The sequence below is a fragment of the Thunnus albacares genome, chromosome 12 (assembly GCF_914725855.1).
Source record: "Thunnus albacares chromosome 12, fThuAlb1.1, whole genome shotgun sequence".
NCBI lineage: Eukaryota > Metazoa > Chordata > Actinopteri > Scombriformes > Scombridae > Thunnus > Thunnus albacares.
Window position 1 is genome coordinate 18,960,283 of NC_058117.1, and position 20,178 is coordinate 18,980,460.

The 20,178-nt window shown below is 40.3% G+C and overlaps 1 protein-coding gene across 4 annotated transcripts in view; it reads left to right on the top strand.

Moving 5' to 3' along the window:
- Positions 1-838: 838 nt before the first annotated feature.
- Positions 839-20,178, top strand: part of mib1 (MIB E3 ubiquitin protein ligase 1) — a 57,398-nt gene continuing 38,058 nt past the window's right edge. For all 4 annotated transcript variants that reach the window (XM_044367762.1, XM_044367763.1, XM_044367764.1 and 1 more), the window contains exons 1-12: positions 839-1,722; positions 2,659-2,830; positions 6,357-6,486; positions 9,876-9,980; positions 11,079-11,145; positions 11,700-11,904; positions 12,332-12,515; positions 13,914-14,058; positions 14,160-14,293; positions 15,134-15,241; positions 15,414-15,611; positions 15,869-16,020. In XM_044367762.1, coding sequence (XP_044223697.1) covers positions 1,494-1,722; positions 2,659-2,830; positions 6,357-6,486; positions 9,876-9,980; positions 11,079-11,145; positions 11,700-11,904; positions 12,332-12,515; positions 13,914-14,058; positions 14,160-14,293; positions 15,134-15,241; positions 15,414-15,611; positions 15,869-16,020 — 1,829 coding nt within the window. In that variant the 5' untranslated portion in view covers positions 839-1,493. The remainder of the gene's footprint in view (positions 1,723-2,658; positions 2,831-6,356; positions 6,487-9,875; positions 9,981-11,078; positions 11,146-11,699; positions 11,905-12,331; positions 12,516-13,913; positions 14,059-14,159; positions 14,294-15,133; positions 15,242-15,413; positions 15,612-15,868; positions 16,021-20,178) is intronic.

The following is a 20,178-nucleotide window of genomic DNA, read 5'->3' on the forward strand; positions in this document are numbered from 1 at the left end:
TATATACAGGTGAAAATGTATCTGTGGACTGTAAAAAGGATAGAAATAGTGCAAAGAAGTGAAGAGTTCGAGGAGTGCTGAGATAAATATTAAAGATCCCCTCCAGACATGTTTTAAGATGTATATAAAATACTCTACTTTGAATAATAATTTGTGCCTGATATGGTTTTTCCACAAAAAAGTATACTTACCCCGTTAAAATCCTTGAAATGTTCTCCCTCTCCCTCATTTAAAATACCAGAATATATTTATATTTATATAAATATGTAAACATATTTCATTTTGGAAGTTTAACTGCCAGACACAAGATGTTTCCTTCTTCACTGTAATGTACATTCTCAATGTATGTGCACTGGAGGCTTCAGGTTTCCACATCACACTTATGTAAGTTGAAGATTGGACCAGGATTGGCTTCCAAAACTATTTGTGATGTCACAAATCATGCCCGTAGGGTCCACAACTTAAAATTGGATTTTCAATGAGCACAGAGAAACTTCCCACTTCAGCAGATGAATGTAAAAACAACCTCCCAGTGTCAAACTCTGCACATACATTGTTCTGTGCAGTGAAGCTCAAATATCCAACTGAAGGAACAAGAAGAACAACATATTTTTGACTGGAGGGGGACTTTAAATGGTAAAAAAAGACGCTGCTTTATATACATATTAAATAATCCTTGTAAATCTTATACCATTTGTAAGAGGTGAGTTAATTTAAATTATTGTTCTGATTGGAAAAATTCCTATGTAAAAGCATTTAATAGAAAATTCACAACTGTCTTTCTGCATCAACAGGAGCTGATGTTTTTTGCATGTTGCACATGCGCATGCGCATCGTAGGCCAGACTCGTGCTTGTTTTCCGAGCTTCGCGTCTTCGTGCTTTGTCGTCTCCCTCCGTAGCTAGTTGTTGCTCGTCTGAGGTCTGGACGATGATTGACAATAATGGCGACGCGTTTATTCTGAGTTGACTCCAGGGAACCATCTCTGGCTGACAAAGGGGAACATCTTGGATGGATTTTGAGCCCTGTGCACATCAACAAGGATAAACAACTCCCTTTAAGGACTACATTTGCCTCAACGAGAAGGACTTGCTAGCCAGGAGAGGTTTATTTCGCTAGCATTGCGTTAGCTAGCAACTCGGCTCGCTAGCTTGCTAAGTTGAAGAGGTGGCATTCTTGTGTGTGGAGAGGAGGAGAGGGGTAGCCAGCAATGTGGCCACTTAATGGGCTCAGAGGATAATTAGTTTCTCATTCTCAGAGGCAACACTGAAGAGGCTCACGGTTAGCTTGTGAGAAAAGATTTTGGTGGCTCCTTAGGTGGCTAACTTAGCTTGCAGGCTATCTTTGTGGATTGTTCCAGTGTCTTTCCTGTTAGGACTTGCTCTCACTTGGCGTTTGGAAACTGTCCACCAGTGCACCGAAAGCTGGCTAGCATATAGTGCTAGCTTGCTAACTTCTAAGGGTTTACTGTGGCATTTTGAGATCTTTTCTTAAATGACCACCGGCAGAAATAACCGGGCGATGATGGAAGGAGTCGGAGCCAGAGTGGTCCGCGGACCCGACTGGAAGTGGGGGAAGCAGGATGGAGGAGAGGGACATGTTGGCACCGTCAGGAGTTTTGAAAGTCCAGAAGAGGTGGTGGTTGTCTGGGATAATGGGACGGCTGCTAACTACCGTTGTTCTGGGGCATACGACGTGAGGATATTAGACAGTGCTCCGACAGGTAACTTTACATCAGTTGATTTTGTTTGCCAACACTTTTAAGACAAGTGTCTGCTTATATGCAACAGAGCTATGCACGACAACATACAAGACATTGTTTCTTTAAGGATGCAGAGCATTAGTGTGATTAGACAACCAGACAACAAAAGTGCATCTTTCATTAAAAGCTGTGATCATGGTCGTAAAATGAAGGAGAGCCTGTTGAAGAAACTTGCGCTCTGGAAATTCTCAGAGGGACTTAGTTGTAGTTCATTTATTCTATTTCCGTTGAAGGCAGACAACGTCTTCTTGTCTATCCCGATTTATAAAAGCACAAGAAGAGTATTTATAGACATCCTGTCTGAACAGAAATGTCACGGACATCTCTGTGTGCCAGACATGCAAATAAGTTATGCATGATTTACAAGATGCACAAACATGTCCAGTGTCAATACTGCCTTAGTATAACACTTGTGACATGATTGTTTTCATATTCAAACATTTCTCTCCCACAAGATATTAAGTATGATTTCTCAAATTTCCTCAATAGGGTGTATAGTACTGGCATATTCAGAAATGTTAAAGGACTGCTTCTCCATTGCTCAACTTCATCTCTTTGTACCTGTCATACTATCACATACCCGCAGCATAACACTTCAGTATGCATCACATAGGCCAACTTCAATTATCTTCCTAAATATCCACCTAATTATGCATTTATGGAACAAGCAGCACTTATTAAAATGTTCATAATTCTGAAGTATCAAGTATATCCTGAAAAGAAAGGATTAAAGGCCTTAAGTCCAAAAGTAGTGTAGGTGTGTGTTTACATTATCAGTTGTGGAGTTCAGGTTGTACATAGAAAAAGTGGTCGATTGTCAACAACAACATTTTTTTAACCTGCACAGATAGTGTAAACATTGCTGTTAGTAAACCGATGAATACTGCCCCCTCTCAGGCATCAAGCATGATGGAACCATGTGTGACACCTGTCGTCAACAACCCATCATTGGTATTCGCTGGAAATGTGCTGAGTGCACCAATTACGACCTCTGCACAACCTGTTACCATGGAGACAAGCACCACCTGAGACATCGGTTCTACAGGATCACCACCCCAGGGAGTGAGAGGTTAGTTTACCCGGCAGCATTTGCCAGTGTTGTGGTTCACCTTAGACCCACCTATTATGAAGAGAAACAAGGTAGTCGGGTAATCCCTAGCATTTCACTGTGATTGGCTGGCCTACGTCGTTACTCCCTTACTTTGGCTTTGTGTGCGTCTGTGTGACATTTGAGAAGTCTTTTTGTGTGCCCTGCCTCACGGGCAGACAGAATCTATCTCGATGCTCCCAGCCCTCAGTTGCCAGGCAACAACTCAGCCTCGTTTTAGGATTCAGTCAGGCCTTTTTAAAAATGATATTAAGGCAGTGTTTTCCCATATATACAATTTATTTGAGCAGATTTCCCATGTTTTTTTAAATACGTTTTTGGATGTCTTCAGAAGGCTGCAAGGTAATGAAATGTTAAGTCCAGATTTATTGAAAAATCTGTTTTGCAGCTGACTTTCAAACATCAGAATTTAGAGCTTTGACTCTGCAGTAAGTGCATTTGATGAATAGAGATAATGAAAACTTTTCACTACGTTACTGTGTAAGGCAGCTTCCTGTTAAGTAGAAAGACTAATCTAAGTGTCCAATAACTGTCCCAGAAGTTACTCGGTGATATAACAAAAAGAAAGAATAACACTAGACATGCACAGTCAAGTGTTTTGACTTCATTCAATCACAGTTGATTGCCTCACCTACGTTTTTAGTGCTACAGCAGTCTCTTGCGCTTAATATTACTTTATCATCATTTGCCTGCAGTCATTCTGTCACTCAAACGGTGCTGTCAAAGTGGGAGCCCCAGTCTTTTTTTTTCTCCTTTGCTCTTTATTTGTAGCTGTAAGCTAATGTTGAGGTTAAGATTTATATGAACTCAGCACTTCCAGCACGTGCCTCATAATGAATGGCAATTGATGTGAAGGTGTTTTACCGTAAAGGCAGTGTTAGATTTGCTGTGACGCCACCTCGGGAAGAAATGACAATGCCAGCAAGTTTAGCTAACGTTACCAAAAGTTGACTTTATAAAGTGTGTACACAAATACATTTATCTGCACTTTTTGTCTGGGCATTAGAAGTTGGTGCAGAAGCTTTTCAAGCTAGGACATGATCAGTGGTAATCAGACATTAACAAGTGTGTGTTTAAATACATGTCAGTAGTTGAATGTGATGTATGTCTATCCTCAGGTCAAGATATGGTTAAAAAAAAAAAAAAGTACTAAAATGGAACTGATGTTCCACAGCAGGTGTTTACAGGTGGTTCTACTTACATTTGGCAACTCATAGTTTTTCATTTATTATCAGAACTTTAAATTAAAGTCAAACACATAAAAAGACCATCCTCCCCCTCACCGCTGTGCCTGGAAGAATTTCAAATGGAAACATTATTTCAGGCGTGGTGTGTGTGTGTGTGTGGGAAGTGGAAAGATTATTGCCAATTAATTCTTGTACAGACAAGATCAAGTGAAATTGTTGAAGATGGCTTCATTCTGTGCGTTCAGAGATGCTCGTTAAAGAGATCAAGGTAGTTCATGAGTTGGAAAAGGAGCAGCCACTTATTTGAGACATAAGTTTAGTATTGTAAATTCCTCAACTTGCATTAGATTGTGTTATCACATCTACTCTCAGTACTGTGATGACACCTCATCTATTTCAAGGCCATTTCAGCCAAACACTGTAGTTTAGTAGACGAACACATGGCTCAACAGCTGGCAGCCTTTTCAACTGAGTACGACTTCATTTCCCCCGAGACAGACATTGCATAATGCACAATGGGTGCTGGAGGTCTCCCCAACTCACACTGCTCTGCCAGCATGATGGGGTGTTTTGTTACACCACATTAGATTCTTTCACTAACTGCTGAAGAGGGAGTGGTTAGAGGCCAAAAGCTGTTTGCGCTGGTTAGACCTACACTGTCCAGCTGCCATGTCTGCCATCAAGGTTCACGTTGTTGTTTGATGGTTAGAGCTCATCTGGATATTTTATTTGCTATTGCCTTTTTTATTGCTTTGAGCTTATAGCTATGCCAGAGTTTAGACTGCAGCTCTCAGCATTATTGTAAATTAATGTCTGGATGTCAAACAAAAAATTGCATTTGACTACTTAACTGCTGGTTTTGCATTTGCAGTGCCATTATTGTTGGGTATGGGTGCAAAGGGAAGTAATTGTCAGTAAGGTGGGAATGCTGTGCTAGTACAAAAATTACTGTTAGTCGTAATGTTACGACTTGACACCTGATGCTCAATTGCACACAATGTGTTTCTTGAATTTTACTGCAACAAGGAAAAGTCAAAATCTAGGGCTGTACCCGACTCAGTACTCAATACGACGATTCGACTATTCGTTCCTTTTTTTTTTCATATAGACTATCTGGCAGTCAGAAAATCCATTGGCATGAGTTTCAGTGATGATTTCGACCACATAAACATAGTCAGATGCAACAGAGTCATGGGAACATATCTTTGGGCTTTTAAAAATCAATAAAAGACAGCCGCATATGATGCAAGATTTGAATTGTAGATATATTATGTTGGGCTACCATATGGATTTGTCAGATTAATGAGACAAGCAGCAAACATGTGTTTCTGTTTAAATCAAGCTCTTATAACCTATTTTTTATATTTCACTTTAAACGTTAAAAACAACGTGTAAATGAATCAACAAATGAAACAGTTAAGTTAAACAGTGAATTCACAGCATTGCCCGCTATGAAATAACTGACATCTCCTCTTCAAGAGGATATACCCACTTCTTCATTTCTCTTTAAACATAAAAACTAATAAATAAATCTAAACCAGAATAAATTAACAAATGAAATCATTTAAGATCTGAATTATTTCTAGATGAAATTTAATAGATGCAGTTTAAGACAACAAACAAAAAACTCCTGACTTGAAGAATCTCAGTCGACTGAGAGGTCTCCGACAGACGATTTCACTTTTCAACTTTTAGGGAGCAGCTCTATCAAAATCCCTTACAAAGTTCTAAGTAATGGTGTGTTTTTGATTCCAAACTAGCAGAAAGAAAGGCCAGTATGTTGCTTATACACATGTTTCATATTTGATTTGGCCTTCATTTTTCTGATGCTATCATCAAACATATCGTGAGACAGTTATAATAGTGATTGTCAGTGACTGCACAGTTGATACAGCAAATTAGATGCTGTTACGGCCAAAAACCCTCAATGTAATGTGATTTTTCCATCTGAAGCCAAGTCCAGTTTGCTGAACGTAATTTATACAATGATTCCAGAGCAGTAGGCACACAGGGAAAGGTTAGTTAAGGACGCAGGATAGCTGGGGGGAGGGTGACAAGGGGATAGTTTTTAATCTATTTAATTAAAAAAATATTGTGGAGCAGGGCAGGCACTGGCATCCCTTCTGCAATCCATATTTGATAATGGTTAAAAATAAGAGTGAATTGCTCCATGTAAACAGAGCCGCTATAAATACCTGCTGTTGAATACAAGGTCTGACTGTGTCTCTTAAGTCACTAAAGCTGAGCCCAAATAAAAATAATTGACTCTTTGTGGAAACTTTTTTTTTTAATCTGTGCAGAGTACTTTTGGAGTCACGTCGCAAGTCAAAGAAAATCACAGCCAGAGGGATCTTCACTGGCGGACGGGTGGTGAGAGGAGTGGACTGGCAGTGGGAAGATCAGGACGGAGGCAACGGGAGGAGAGGAAAGGTAGCGTACCAGCTAGAAAAGTAGAGCCTTTAACTGTATGCAATTTTCTTTCCTCCTCGAGCCAAACCCTGGAATTTTGACCTGTAAATATGTGCAATACAGAGACAAGAAAATGCTCCACAGTAAGCACTGAAGCCAATTAGATGCAGACTGTTTCACAGTAAGTGAATAGGTTGTCGGTTACATAGTTGCCTGTAAGTGCCTGCAAGGACGCCTCTGGCTTCACTGTTTTCCATACACAGTGTTCGAAATTAACTTTTTGACTCACCTGCCAAGGGGGACTGGTAGATGCAAAAATCCACCGGCCAAGCATATTTCTTACCGGCCAAAATAATAAATTGCCTTTTCTTTGTCACACATACATTTGTTTCAGTACATTTCATTGCGATAATAAGGTATTTTGAATACGAACTTAAAGAAGAGGCCAGAGCAAAATTTAAAGCAAAATTATTTTAATGTGTTGATCAACAGTTCAGTTCAACAATCAAATGAAATCAAGTTTATTTGTAGAGCATATTTAAAAAAAACTGTAGCATCAGACTGTCTCAATGGCTCCTGCAGTTTCTCAGCAAGGTTTAGACGCGTGTAAAAACACGTGATGTGCATGTCTACACTGTATAGGGACAGCAAACATGAGTAATTTCCTCAGAGCCAGATATTTATTACATGACTATTTTGCTACAAACATTTAGCCGCCAGCGTGGCGGATAGACTTTTGAGATTTACTCACCAAACAGAAAATTTATCTGCATTTGGCTCTTTGCAGGTGTTAATTTCAGACCCTGCCCATACAGTGAAAAAACATATGATCTTTGCCACTTTTTTAAAGTCATTATCTACATCACCTGAGAGCTTGTTGGTGTCCAATCACTTAGAGTTTTCTGTAGTGGACAATGCAGGTGTCTTCAGTAAAGCAAAAGGTGCTTTATAAAAAGATCAATGGATTAATAAAAAGAAAACTAGTTTCACAAGTGAGTTTTAAGTGTGCAGATACCCTTCTATTTTTTGCTGAATGACAAGGCTGCTTAAAGGCACTGAGCGTGCCAGAGGCCATCAGAACCACATGTGTGCTACTGAAGGGAGCATGACCACCCGTAAGGGTTGCATATAAGCAAAAAAAAAAACAAGAAACCCTTGTACAAAACAATCCTAGGGAGGAAAAACAAACTTGCATCCCAGGATATGATTCGATTCGAAATGTGCAGAAGCCTCAGTGAAAACAGGAAGGGCACGGCCTGACTCAACATGTGAGTAGCATAGAGGTATTATAGAGACTACAGTCCAGTCTTATGGTGCTTAGCTAGGTGTACAACATTATGCTGTATTTTAAGTTACCGCTGCCCAGAAATAATCAAGATAACTAATGTATTTGTCAATCTTATTTACATTCAGTTTCTATCACTCTTCATGCATCATAATGCATACTACAATAAACAAAAATCAATATTTGTCTCATATAACTATGTCAAGATTATGTTGGCATCACCCACCTGTAGCTGGAGCGGAGAGTGACAAATGTGTTCTTCTCTTGTGGCTTACTTTGCCAAAAATGAAAATGAAAAAATAAAGTGACAGTGAAGTTTCAGCATCATTTTTCATAAGTGAAAGAAATAATAATATATTAGCTCTGTTCATCAGCAGCTATAGCCAGTAATCCAGATTAAGTGGAAAATCTATGCTGATGTGTTTAATCTTTTCTAAACTCATCTGTCAGTAGGTCTTTTTTCAAGGATGTTTTTTTTTTTTAAAAAGTGCACAATATGTTGGAAAGTTATCAAAATTGTAATTAATAAATTCTAATAGAAACGATAATAGGCACTAGTAGAATGTGCCATTGAAAAACCTTTATTGCTTAGTTTCATTCAACTGATTCCTATTCATCTTTACTGGGGCTATAAACATATTTCCTTGCTGCAGGTTATTCCAGGATTAAATACGTCATTAGAAAGTAATACAATGTCAGATGAGGTTGAATTTGTTTAGCACAGTCTATTTAGATTCATACTGTAACTGTGCTGTAAAGTGCTTGTATTTTGACTCTGGTCCAGACCCTCAGAGTATTCAATTTAAGAGTCCCTCCAGGCAATTTAAGACTTCATTCTGCTGTGTTATTTAATGGCATATCTCATTACTGTTTTATGATGCTGTAAGCAATATGCTCTCCAGAAAACTGCTATTACATGTCCTGCAGCTTAGATGTTCTGTTAGTTTAGCAAGAATATTACCTCCTAAGGCCCATTAATCTATTACCTCTGGAAGGGGCCCGAAAATTAACGATTTGATTTCTGTATTTACTTAAGGCACAGCTTTTAATTAAAGAATTAATTTACTCCACTGCGGCTCTGACACTTCCTCAATCTTATGAAAGTGTTGTGCTGCTTGTGATGGAGAGAGAATTGTCTCATGTGAAAATCCTGACCTTATGCTCCAAATATGAATTGATTTTACAGTCCTCCATTCATAGCTCATTGCTTATTTATGATTGTAACAGACATAATTTTCCTTGGCTTACAATGCCCTTCAAAATGTTTTCACCAAAAAACTTAACAGTTGTGAGCTGGTTCTCACCACAATAGTCAGGTGTAGCATTAGTCATAATGTAATACACCAAGTACCAAATCAAGAAAAGCCTTAGCAAAAATGTTGTTGCAGATGTGTTTTGATCAACTCTTGATTTAAAAAAATTGACTGACTCACTTCCACTGACTCATTTTGTAAATGTGCTGCTTTTAAGCCTTTTCTGGAGCTTTCCCTCTGGGAACAAGTAGTATAAGGCCTTATTCATTTAACAGTAAAGATTTATTGGTTGTATCTCAGTAAGAAGATGACTAATGACATTATCTAAGCATCTTTGGGTTCCTGTCTAGCAAGTCAGCTGTTTGAATCCAGCTGTAGAATATGCTCCCGTCATCTTACTTGATGGAAACATATGTAGATATTGAATTTTAGGAGCTTCAGGAGCAAACTGTGACTGGCCAGAAGACATCGGAAACTTCAATCAGAGGAACCCAAGTTCAACTCGTGTCAGCAGACACTAGCTGAGCCAATGAATGCTTACTCGTCTCCAGGGTTGTAATTCTGCAGTTCAACCTTCACTGTGACCTTCCATGTGAAAGCAGCCAGCAAAAAGATAATTTCCCAAAAGGGATCAATGAAGTATCAGATTTTCTATCATTGTGAAGTTTTAAGATAAAAAACACCTGCTTGAAGCCTCCCACTTAGAAAACAATCTTCTTCCTCTCAACAGATTCAGTTTTCACATATATTATGCCAAAAACTTTGTTCAGTTAAAATTTGTGGTGATATTATAATTGAAACTCAAAACAATCTGCTTTCCATGTGTCATTTTTTCCTGTGTTTCCCATCTCATCCCTCCTCTTCCTCCACAGGTGACAGAGATCCAGGACTGGAGTGCAGCCAGCCCTCACAGCGCTGCCTACGTACTGTGGGACAATGGGGCCAAGAACCTGTACAGAGTTGGCTTTGAGGGAATGGTAAGCAAACTTCCAGTCTGACCCACATCCTCAGTTCCTCAAACACACACATACACACACACACACACACACACACACACACACACACACACACACACACATAGATACTCACAAAAGATCAGCTGTCAGGTGCCTTTTGTGTTTGACCGCAGGGCTGAGGCCCTTTCTTTTGCTGCCAGGCCTTTGTGAGAGCCACGCAGCCAGCATGAGTAAGGCGCCATTGTACAGGCAGCTGGAAGGGGAAGGTATCTACATGATAAAGGCAATCTGTTCTTTCTGCTTTTTAGGGGGAGAGAGTGAACATGGAGGTCAACTTTAGAGGAGGGGGACATTCTCTTGGGGTTGTCGCGGGTGCAGCTACACACGCGTCTCAAATGAAAAGCATCTTCCTTATTGGTGGAGACTGGCCTTGCCTTTTTATGAAAGAGGCCAATCGGGTTTCTCCGTTGCATAACAGATTTGTCCTTTGTCATTCTAATAGGTTTAAATGCTTTGGAGAGGAAGGGAGATGGCATCTGCTTGTGGATTGAATAAATCATGGATTAGACCCCCCATCTAGACAGTTTTAATTTGTCTTTTTATTGAGACAGTGGCCAAATCCTGCAAACAAATATAGAGGGACTGCAGATTAGTGTATGTTCCAAATGCAGTATTTGTGGCCAACACCTTTTCCTGTTTTGTAATGTCTGCTCTATGCACATAGAATCATCAGATCAAATGTGACCTGCTGGTAGGATACAGTGAGATAGACTTGAGTTATTAATTTGTTGAGACTTGCTGTATTTAAAGGTTGAGTGCTCCATCACAACAGAGGAATGTTTGCTCTGCCTTACAATCATCTCTGCCCTCTAACTATGCCACAGTGGCTGCGCATCTGAGTCATCACAAATGATATGATGCTTTCTCCTCGTAGAAATGTAGTGTTTCATCGTCCTGTCTTACCCTTAGGGCACAGCTATTGTTGGTATTCTAGCTAACTACACTGCCACTGCAGCTTGAAGTGTGCAAATACTCAGCTTCATTATTCATGACTGTGCCCCTCCTCTAATGGAATTACCCTGACTAATTATCTGACCCTTTCCGTCTTTCCTCTGACAGTCGGATCTGAAATGCGTTCAGGATGCCAAAGGAGGCTCGTTTTACAGAGACCACTGTCCCGTTTTAGGTAAGTGAGCCAGCGATCTGTGTCCACCGTCATTATTGCACCACTTCTCTCACCCATCGTTCTGGTGCAGTGAATTCAAGGGCATTAGGGGGAGTTTCAGTTGCAGTTCATTTTGTGTGGCCACTAGATGGCAGCACCACATTGTCACCTGACTGCCGAAAGCAGGTACAGGCTCAGGTCATGCAGATACGGTGTTCCATGAATGACATGTTCTCTCTGGTACCTTATTAGCACAGGATATAAGGCCCTAATTAAGTTTATTAGTGTCATCATTCACATATGGGAGGGGTTTTTATGTGTATTTCATGCTGTGAAACTTAACCTTTGTTTTGTTGTTACCACAGTAGAACCTCACATGTATTAATGTAAATGTTTTCTCAGATTATTCATGATTTCTGTCTCTAAAAAGCGTTTCCCTATTTATATCTTTACACTTCTGTCTCAAATCACTCACAGACTCTAAATCTTGACGTGCAAAACCAGTACCATTTTTGACGCACTTTTAACACTGCAGTTTCACTATGAATAAGCCTAATTCAACCTTTATCTCTTAGGTGAGCAGAATGGCAACAGAAATCCTGGCGGTCTTCAGATTGGAGACCTGGTCAACATCGACCTGGACCTAGAGATCGTCCAGTCCCTCCAACACGGTCACGGGGGATGGACTGATGGCATGTTCGAGACCCTCACCACCACCGGCACAGTATGTGGCATCGATGAAGATCACGACATTGTGGTTCAGTACCCCAGTGGGAACAGGTGAGTCCTTAGATCCTGCATCATCTCATCAGCAATAGTTCTCTCCTTAACTTCTAAGTACATCTTCACTGCAAGATCTAATCATCCTTTGAGAGAAGATACTCTGAAAAAAGTAGATTTAAAATTGTATGGAAATATATAGTTATAGTGGAAGTTCTGAAAATACATACATACATAGCACATTTTTAGTCTGCTTCTAGTATTCATAAAAATTAATTTATGTCATCACACAATAATCAAGAGTGTTCTTTGGATATTTTAACCATGTTCTTTTTGTGCATACATATTTTTTCACTAAGTGTAGATTGCAGATACTCAAATATTCCATGCGACTGCTCAGAATCTATACTTGGTAGATATCATGTTTTATGAATTGTGAGTGAATTAGTCCTTGTTTCTTTGAGTGCATTAATTTTTGTATCCTCAGGTGGACATTCAACCCAGCAGTGCTGACAAAGGCAAATGTAGTGCGTAGTGGTGAAGTGGCAGCAGGGGCAGAAGGAGGCAGTTCCCAGTTCCTAGTGGGAGACCTGGTCCAGATCTGCTACGACATCGACCGCATCAAGCTCCTACAACGAGGCCATGGAGAGTGGGCTGAGGCGATGTTGCCTGTAAGAGTTTGGAAGTGCTCTCACTGATTTGTGCAAATTTAAACCCTTCACAAAAGGCATTAAAAGTGTAAATATGAACTGAAATGAAATGCCATCACATGTGCCTGATTTGATCATGTGACGGTTTTACGATTAATGAGTTTCAGAATATTAGAATAACGGAAATTATTCATCTCATTCATCCAGGTACTGTGACATACAAGGTTGTAAATAAAACTATCCACTGGACTGTAATTGTAAAGTCGCAAAGTTGAAGACCACTCATCCTGATGAAGCCTCTTGAATGATTCGCAGAACATCTTCATATCTAAATTACACTAAATTACACTCTAGTAGATAGTTTCATTTCGGCTTGATGAGAGAAGTTGTCTTTTGACACTGAAAATTGGAGAATATTATTGCTATTGATATTGGCACCAGTTTCTTTTTTTAAATCTCAATTTGACTTTGACTTCATCGGAGACTTTAAATTTGTATGCAAGAATCTATAAATTAGGCTCAGAGCTTCTAACTGTCTGTTTTTCTTTTTTCTGTTTTTCCTCTCACTCTCGGCAGTACCACTCCTTCATCTTCTCCATAGGAAGTTTCAGTGTTATTGACATACAGGCACATGATCCCTCCCCTCAAATCACTGTGGCTGTTTTGCTGCCTCTTTTTATTTTAATTTTTTTTTTCTGTCTCAACAAGAATTTATTCTTCCTTTATGAAGTTTATTCATTGCTGCCCAGCACGCCCGAGGTTATGTAACGGCAGTCTACTCCAATATGCCACTTGTCCCTGCCAAACTGGCCCCCCTCAGCAGCTAATGAGCCTTAAAAACCCTGAGATGGGTTGTAGCTTTGATCACTAACCACGGCTGTTTGCCGCCCGCTGCTGCTTCTACTGCAGCAGTCTGCGTTATTGATGGCATCCTCCAGGACAGTCCCAGACCCGGCACGACAGACTCAAAGTGCCTCTTTCTCATATAGCCTGGATCGAGATGATATGATTCAAAATTGGAAAGCGTTTTGCTCTGTCCTCTTTGTACAGGCTGTATAGATGAGGAATAGTCTAGCAAGGAGAAGGGTCTCTCTTTTATATCCATCTTCTTTCTCATACAAGTAAATCTCCTCTGAATAATGAGAACTCAGCTTAAATCTCTAATATGTTTTTTCTGTCAATTTTTATTTTAGCAAAGAGCTTTATTTCTGTGTCATGTAGGACAATTGCTCTGTTGAGGTGGTATTTTCTCCTCTTTATCCTTTCCTCCCACCTCTTATTTATAAGCTCTTTTTCACAATCTCTCTCTCCATCATTCCTCATGGTCTGCCTTTTACCACTTACAGACCCCTGTTAAATAGCTCACAAAGACAACAACCGTCCATATACTAATGAATTTGTCGCACCATTTATCAACAGACCCTTGGCAAGGTGGGCCGTGTGCAGCAGATCTACTCCGACAGTGACCTCAAGGTTGAAGTTTGTGGAACCTCTTGGACGTACAACCCAGCTGCTGTCACCAAGATTGCTCCCTCTGGGTCCGCTGTTAGCAACGCCTCTGGAGGTATGTACGAACATGCACTACTGACATTGAGCACAGTGTTATCTTAATTCCCTGTTTTCTGACAACTATCACTTTCTGATGTTTTCCCCTTGTTTGGTCAGAGCGCCTTTCTCAGTTGCTGAAGAAGCTATTTGAGACGCAGGAGTCCGGAGATATCAACGAGGAGCTGGTCAAGGCAGCAGCCAACGGAGACCTGGCCAAGGTGGAGGATATTCTAAAGAGACCTGATGTGGATGTAAGTGCTCCAATAAAAAATTTGTATCCACGGTTGCTGAATTTCTAAATTAAGTTTTGATGAAAATCAAATAATTGTGCCATTAAACATATGCAAAAGATATGAGTACACTGACAATTGGAGCTGGAATACCCCTGGCTGTGCTCTGCTCTGCTCTCAGTATATTAAGGAGGCTGAGAGTCTCCTAGGAAAGGGCTCTGAGATCCTCCCACTCCTGCACCTCTCTCAATCTGAAAAGCATTAAGGCTGGGCCCAGAGGAGGCACCAAAGAGCATTGGTGTGCACTGCAGCACAGACCCGATTCACTCTCAGAAACAAGTTGAGATCTGCAAACCCCATGCGGTTGCAGATTGCGTCCTGACACAGGCTTCAGGCCAGGGGAAACACCCGTTTACCAGAGGACAGAAGCCTGTGCCCTGTATAGGTTATAAGTACTAGTTATGTCAAGTCTGCAATATTGTCTTCACTCAGAGCAAGAGAGAGTGAATGAGTGTGTGTGTGTGTATGTCAGTGGTGAAGGCTGGCCAGATGCCCTACTGCCTTTCAGTGGAATTGTTTGCTTAAAGCTGAGCACACTGAGCCTGGCCAAGTGATCCGCCTGCCAGGACAAGAGACGTCTCGAGACTCCCAAAGGAGTCCACATTAATATTTATGCTCTGAGTTTTTGCTGTGCTGCAGTTGGTGATGAAACATGCACACATAGCCGTGCGTGCGCAACACACCCTCACCCATCTCTTAGTGCCTCTGGTGAACAGCTAATTCAGTAGACACGCATCTAAACGCGAAAAATGACATTGACATGTGCACTCATTCTTAATCTGAATCTTGATGTATTTGCAGGTGAACGGGCAGTGTGCAGGACACACCGCTATGCAGGCAGCCAGTCAGAATGGTCACGTGGATGTACTAAAGCTGCTGCTTAAACACAACGTGGACCTGGAGGCTGAGGTTGGTATCATTTTAAAAAAAAAAAAAAAAAAAAAAAAAAATTGTTCTTCATTTTTACAAATTCATCACAGCTCATTTTAAAGCATGTCACATAATATGGAGAAAAAAAAGGGTGGAAATTCACTCACAAACACAACATTGAGTCTTAATGCGGGTGTGTCACTGCACTCAGGACAAAGATGGAGACCGGGCGGTGCACCATGCAGCCTTTGGTGATGAGGGCTCTGTCATTGAGGTGCTGCAAAGGGGCGGTGCTGACTTGAATGCCAGGAACAAGCGAAGGCAGACTCCATTACACATAGCTGTCAACAAGGGCCACCTGCAGGTGGTCAAAACCCTGCTGGACTTTGGCTGCCACCCAAGCCTCCAGGTATCTATCACTATGACATATTTACATTTTGAGAGATGCTCCAAGGTATGGCTTGTGTCATCACAGAAAAGCAATACAGAAACAATTATATACAACAGCCCTGTTAAATATGAGTTTGGTTTACATTAATTGTCATACACTACATTGTTTGACAGTATGTTTGTTATAATACCGTAGTAAAGAGGGTTTTTTTTTTTGCATAAATAGTTAAAATAAAAGAGGAGCAAGACAGAAGTAACACAAGGTTTCCCTTTTAGGATTCAGAGGGGGACACACCCCTGCACGACGCTATCAGCAAGAAAAGAGATGACATGCTGTCAGTGCTGCTGGAGGCTGGCGCTGACGTCACCATCACCAACAATAATGGGTTCAACGCCTTGCATCACGCTGCCCTGCGAGGAAACCCCAGGTATGAGACACTTCTCTGCCACCACTCGCTGTCACACCTGCTTGGCATCTACAAGGGACCTGATAATGTTTAGGTGGGATTTGTGGAAGCAGATCCTCTGAATCTCAATAAATGTCTGCTTTAAGCTTTCAGTAAAGCCTAGATTAGATACAGACATGCTGAATCTTATACTCCTACCTCAAAAGCCTTGTACATTTCTGCTGTCCACACTAAATTCACAGATAATGAATAGCAGTGGAAAAAAAATAATTGTTTCTTGGATATAGTTTGATTCTTTCTCGAATGATTCAGCACTGATGCACAAAACTCTTTAATTGGATTTCAGAAGGTTCGCGGTCTTATAGTAACAAAAAGTATGGAAATTAACAAATGAGCAGCATTGAGAATCACATTCAATCATAATCCCATTTGAGGTACCTAGAGATTCTCAGCCATATTAATTGAATGGACCCCAGACTACTTTTGTTATGCTGTATGTGTAGCACTCATACCGCACACATTTTCAGTACTCATGTTGGTGCTCATGCATGAGTATTGAATAACATCTAAAGTGATATTTTCTTCGGCACTGACACAGCACAACTGAAACAGTTTTGGTGAAAGGAAAAAGGTACATTTCACAGCATCACAATTATCAAATCTTATCAAACTTTTGAAGATTATTGAGCAAAACTACAGCCAGTAGACCAATTATGTTCCGCTTCTTAGCAGTTAGGAGGACAGAGGCCATGTCAGAAGCACTAATCTGTTATTACTCTGTAATCCGTTACTTAATCATCCTCTGTTGATATGAAACAACATGACCTACGGGTCTAAATGAGGAGATAAAATGTGGACAAACACATATTGTGGCACAGCATCCTAGGAGTCAAAACTCTAAACCCTTTAGAGTGGGTTTATTTTACAAATTGTTGAATTTGTTTTAAAAAATAAAATTCAACTATGGGTTATTCAGTCAATCACATGTAATCATATAAGGCACAACACAGTGAAATGTAATTATTATTATGATGTAGTTTAATTTATTCTATATTTCCAACATCCTCTCAAAATCTTTAAATATTGAATAAAATAATCAGAATCTGTAAATCAAACTCACAGATGAATCAGCTTTCACTCAACATCTCCTGGTTTTGTACCGTTACACACTACTGCAGTCTCGTGTGATGCTTCCCCTTAAAATGTTTCCTTTTGACCAAATGTTGTCAGTCAGTTGTCTACCTAAAATGAACCGACCACCTTATTTGGAAGTCTCCACAGATTTCACTTACATTTAAAAGTAGTTCAAAGCTGTGAAAACTAAAGACGGTTTGATGCCACTACTTCACTGATCACATTTAATCCTACAATAAGATTTACTTTGGAATCTCAATTTAGTTTGACATTGATTGAAGTTTGAAGCAGGCCTATATGCTTCATCCATCTCCCCAACAGATGGTATGGTCTCAAACTGACATTAGACTACCTTTGAGGCCTTGAAAACATCTGTCTTATGTAGATTTTTTTTTTTTATAAGTGTAGCTAATAGCTATTGAAGTGAATGTGTTGTTTCTTTCTACTGTCTTGCTGGTCCACCACTGTGTGTTGTGAGCAGAGGCTGGCCTAAAGTGTCTGGCCTGTACAGCAACAGCAGTTTGCCTCGTCCTTGGCCATAGTTATTTCTGGTTCCAGCAGGTTGCTGCCTCCTCTCTTTGGCTGTTATATTCTCGTCTCTCAACCATGAGCATATTAAGGATGTCTCAGAGAGACGGCTGTCTGTATCATGTTGATCATCCAGGGTCTTTTAAGGTGATGTAAGGTGACGTTACAAGGTCAGGGTTGTAGACGGGAGCGATTCCTAGAAAAGTTAACAGCTGCTTCCTTTTACTGAGCGCTTTTGGTGTGTATGAGTGTTTGTTTGTGCATGAGCGTGGTTATCCCGGACTATGTGTCATTCCCCTTCACTGGCATTCATTCCATTGGCGTGAGGACAAATTGAATTGAGGTCAGAGGGCTGTGGAACACCTGCCACCTGCCACGAGGCCGGCCGAGCCCAGCCCTGCACCTCTGGCACACTGCGGAATAGCTTGTCTAATGCCAGCGCCTGTTTCCTGTGTGGTCGACTGATCCATCGATCAACAGATTGATTAAGACATGAGGAATTATCAGATAGCATATCAAGGCCGAAATTAGAGATCAAGAGGTTCAAATTTTTTCAAATTGATCTGAAATTGAAGTGATTCAAGTAACCCAAAGACAATGGGTCAATGTTCTTTTTTCTGTTAAAAAGCAAATGATGATGATGATGATAGTAACGACATGATAATAATAACAAAAATAATAGTTATTTATATGTGACTTTTCAAAAACAAATGACACAGTGATTTACTGCTTAAAAAATTCAGAAAAGGTATAGCCAAGCAGGGACTAATAAATAATAAATTAAAAAAGTAAAAATATGTATTTAAATATTTAAAAAAATAAAGATAGGTCTACAATAATGTGTTTTTATTTAATTAATTTATTTAAAAAGCTACAGAACTAGCCCTCCTGATCCCTTTCGGCAGGTCATTCCAGAGTCGATGATCCCTGAAATTCTATAATTAAATATAATTATATAGATGTAGGTCTATCCGATAAACATCCACATGTTAAATCTTTTTCAAACTACGTCCAATAAATGACAGTAATGAATAAAAATCAATAACAGAACACACAGAAAAAATTGGCCAGATGATCAGCAGTTACAGTTGGATCTTTGTTGTCTGAGGAGGGAAAATATTACAAGGCTGCTCTTGATTTTTTTTTATTGCGCAGTTTTACACTTAAATGGATAATAGTGAACTTATTTAAGAAAGGTCACAGACCGGCAGAGTTGAAACTAAATAGCTTGCATTATAAATATTAAAACACTAGTGTAATTTTTAATGTACGGTGGGTAATTATGCGCACTAATGAAGAATATAGCAAAATGAACTGAGTTGAGAGCAGCAAAAACGCTATCAGTAACACAGCCAGCAACCGGAAATGAGACAATACGCTTACCGCAGCATGTCAGCAGCACATCAGCAGCACGTCAGCACCATAAAGAAGTGTGTGTGTGTGTGTGTGTGTGTCTGTGTGTGTGTGTGTGTCTGTGTGTGAGAGCGAGTGTGTGTGTGTATGTGTGTATATATATATATATATATACAGCAGGATTCAGGAAGGAGTAGGAAAGCTGGTCTACTGTAGGACTCATTGACTTAGAGGCAAAAAAGTGCTGGAGAACAGTATTTTCTGTATCAGGGTCTCTGCCATGTTGCGTGTGTATGTGTGTGTGTGTGTGTGTGTGTGTGTTGCTTGCTTGACTACACACTCTGTCCCCTTGCCTTCAGAGAAACGAAGATATATGTCGCCTTCTCCAGTCTGCCCATTTACTTTTATTTCACGCTCGAGCTCCTGCAATATCAGGGAGACAGTCCACAAGTCCTAAAGCCCTCGAAAATCTCTCCCTAGGTTGAAGTGAAAGTACCTTGTCTGGTGTGTTTTTAGTGGAGAGGCAGTTGTTTCGATTGAGTGCTTAAAGGAATTCTTACCATAGAATCATATTCCTAAAAATTACCCTCGATGAGTGTCATGAAGAAGTGCTTGCAGTTGGAAGCTGATCAGAGACCCCTAAGATGAAAGATATGAAAAACTCCCTCCGGTTAATGATTGATGTTATTATTTCTTCTCCGATAGCAACTTTCAGCATCGGGTCCGCTCTATCTCCTCATGTTTAGATTGAGTAACGGCACAGAATGTCCTGGCGTACATGGATTAAACAAGTCTGATCCATAATTTCCCATCAACTCTTATCACAGTGCAACCTCCTCTAAAAGATACAAAAACCGGCTTCCACTTTCTGTCCAATTGCGCTCTCTCTTTTGTAATGTGATGCGAGTTATCAACGTCAAATGCTTGTTTTTGGATTCAAGTAGAGAGTGCGTCAGACCCTGGAGTGTGTGTAATGTGTGTTATGTGCCTGGGTGTTGCTGAAGAGTGCGGGTGGGAATTCCAGCGGTGGAAAGAAGATGGAGGAAGACACAGAGGAGGAGCCCAGCGGGCGACGGAAGAATCTTTCAGCTTGGAGTCCCAAATACTGAAACAAATCAACTCTACCAATAGGGGTGCGGCAGGAACCGGGGAGTTTCACTATAT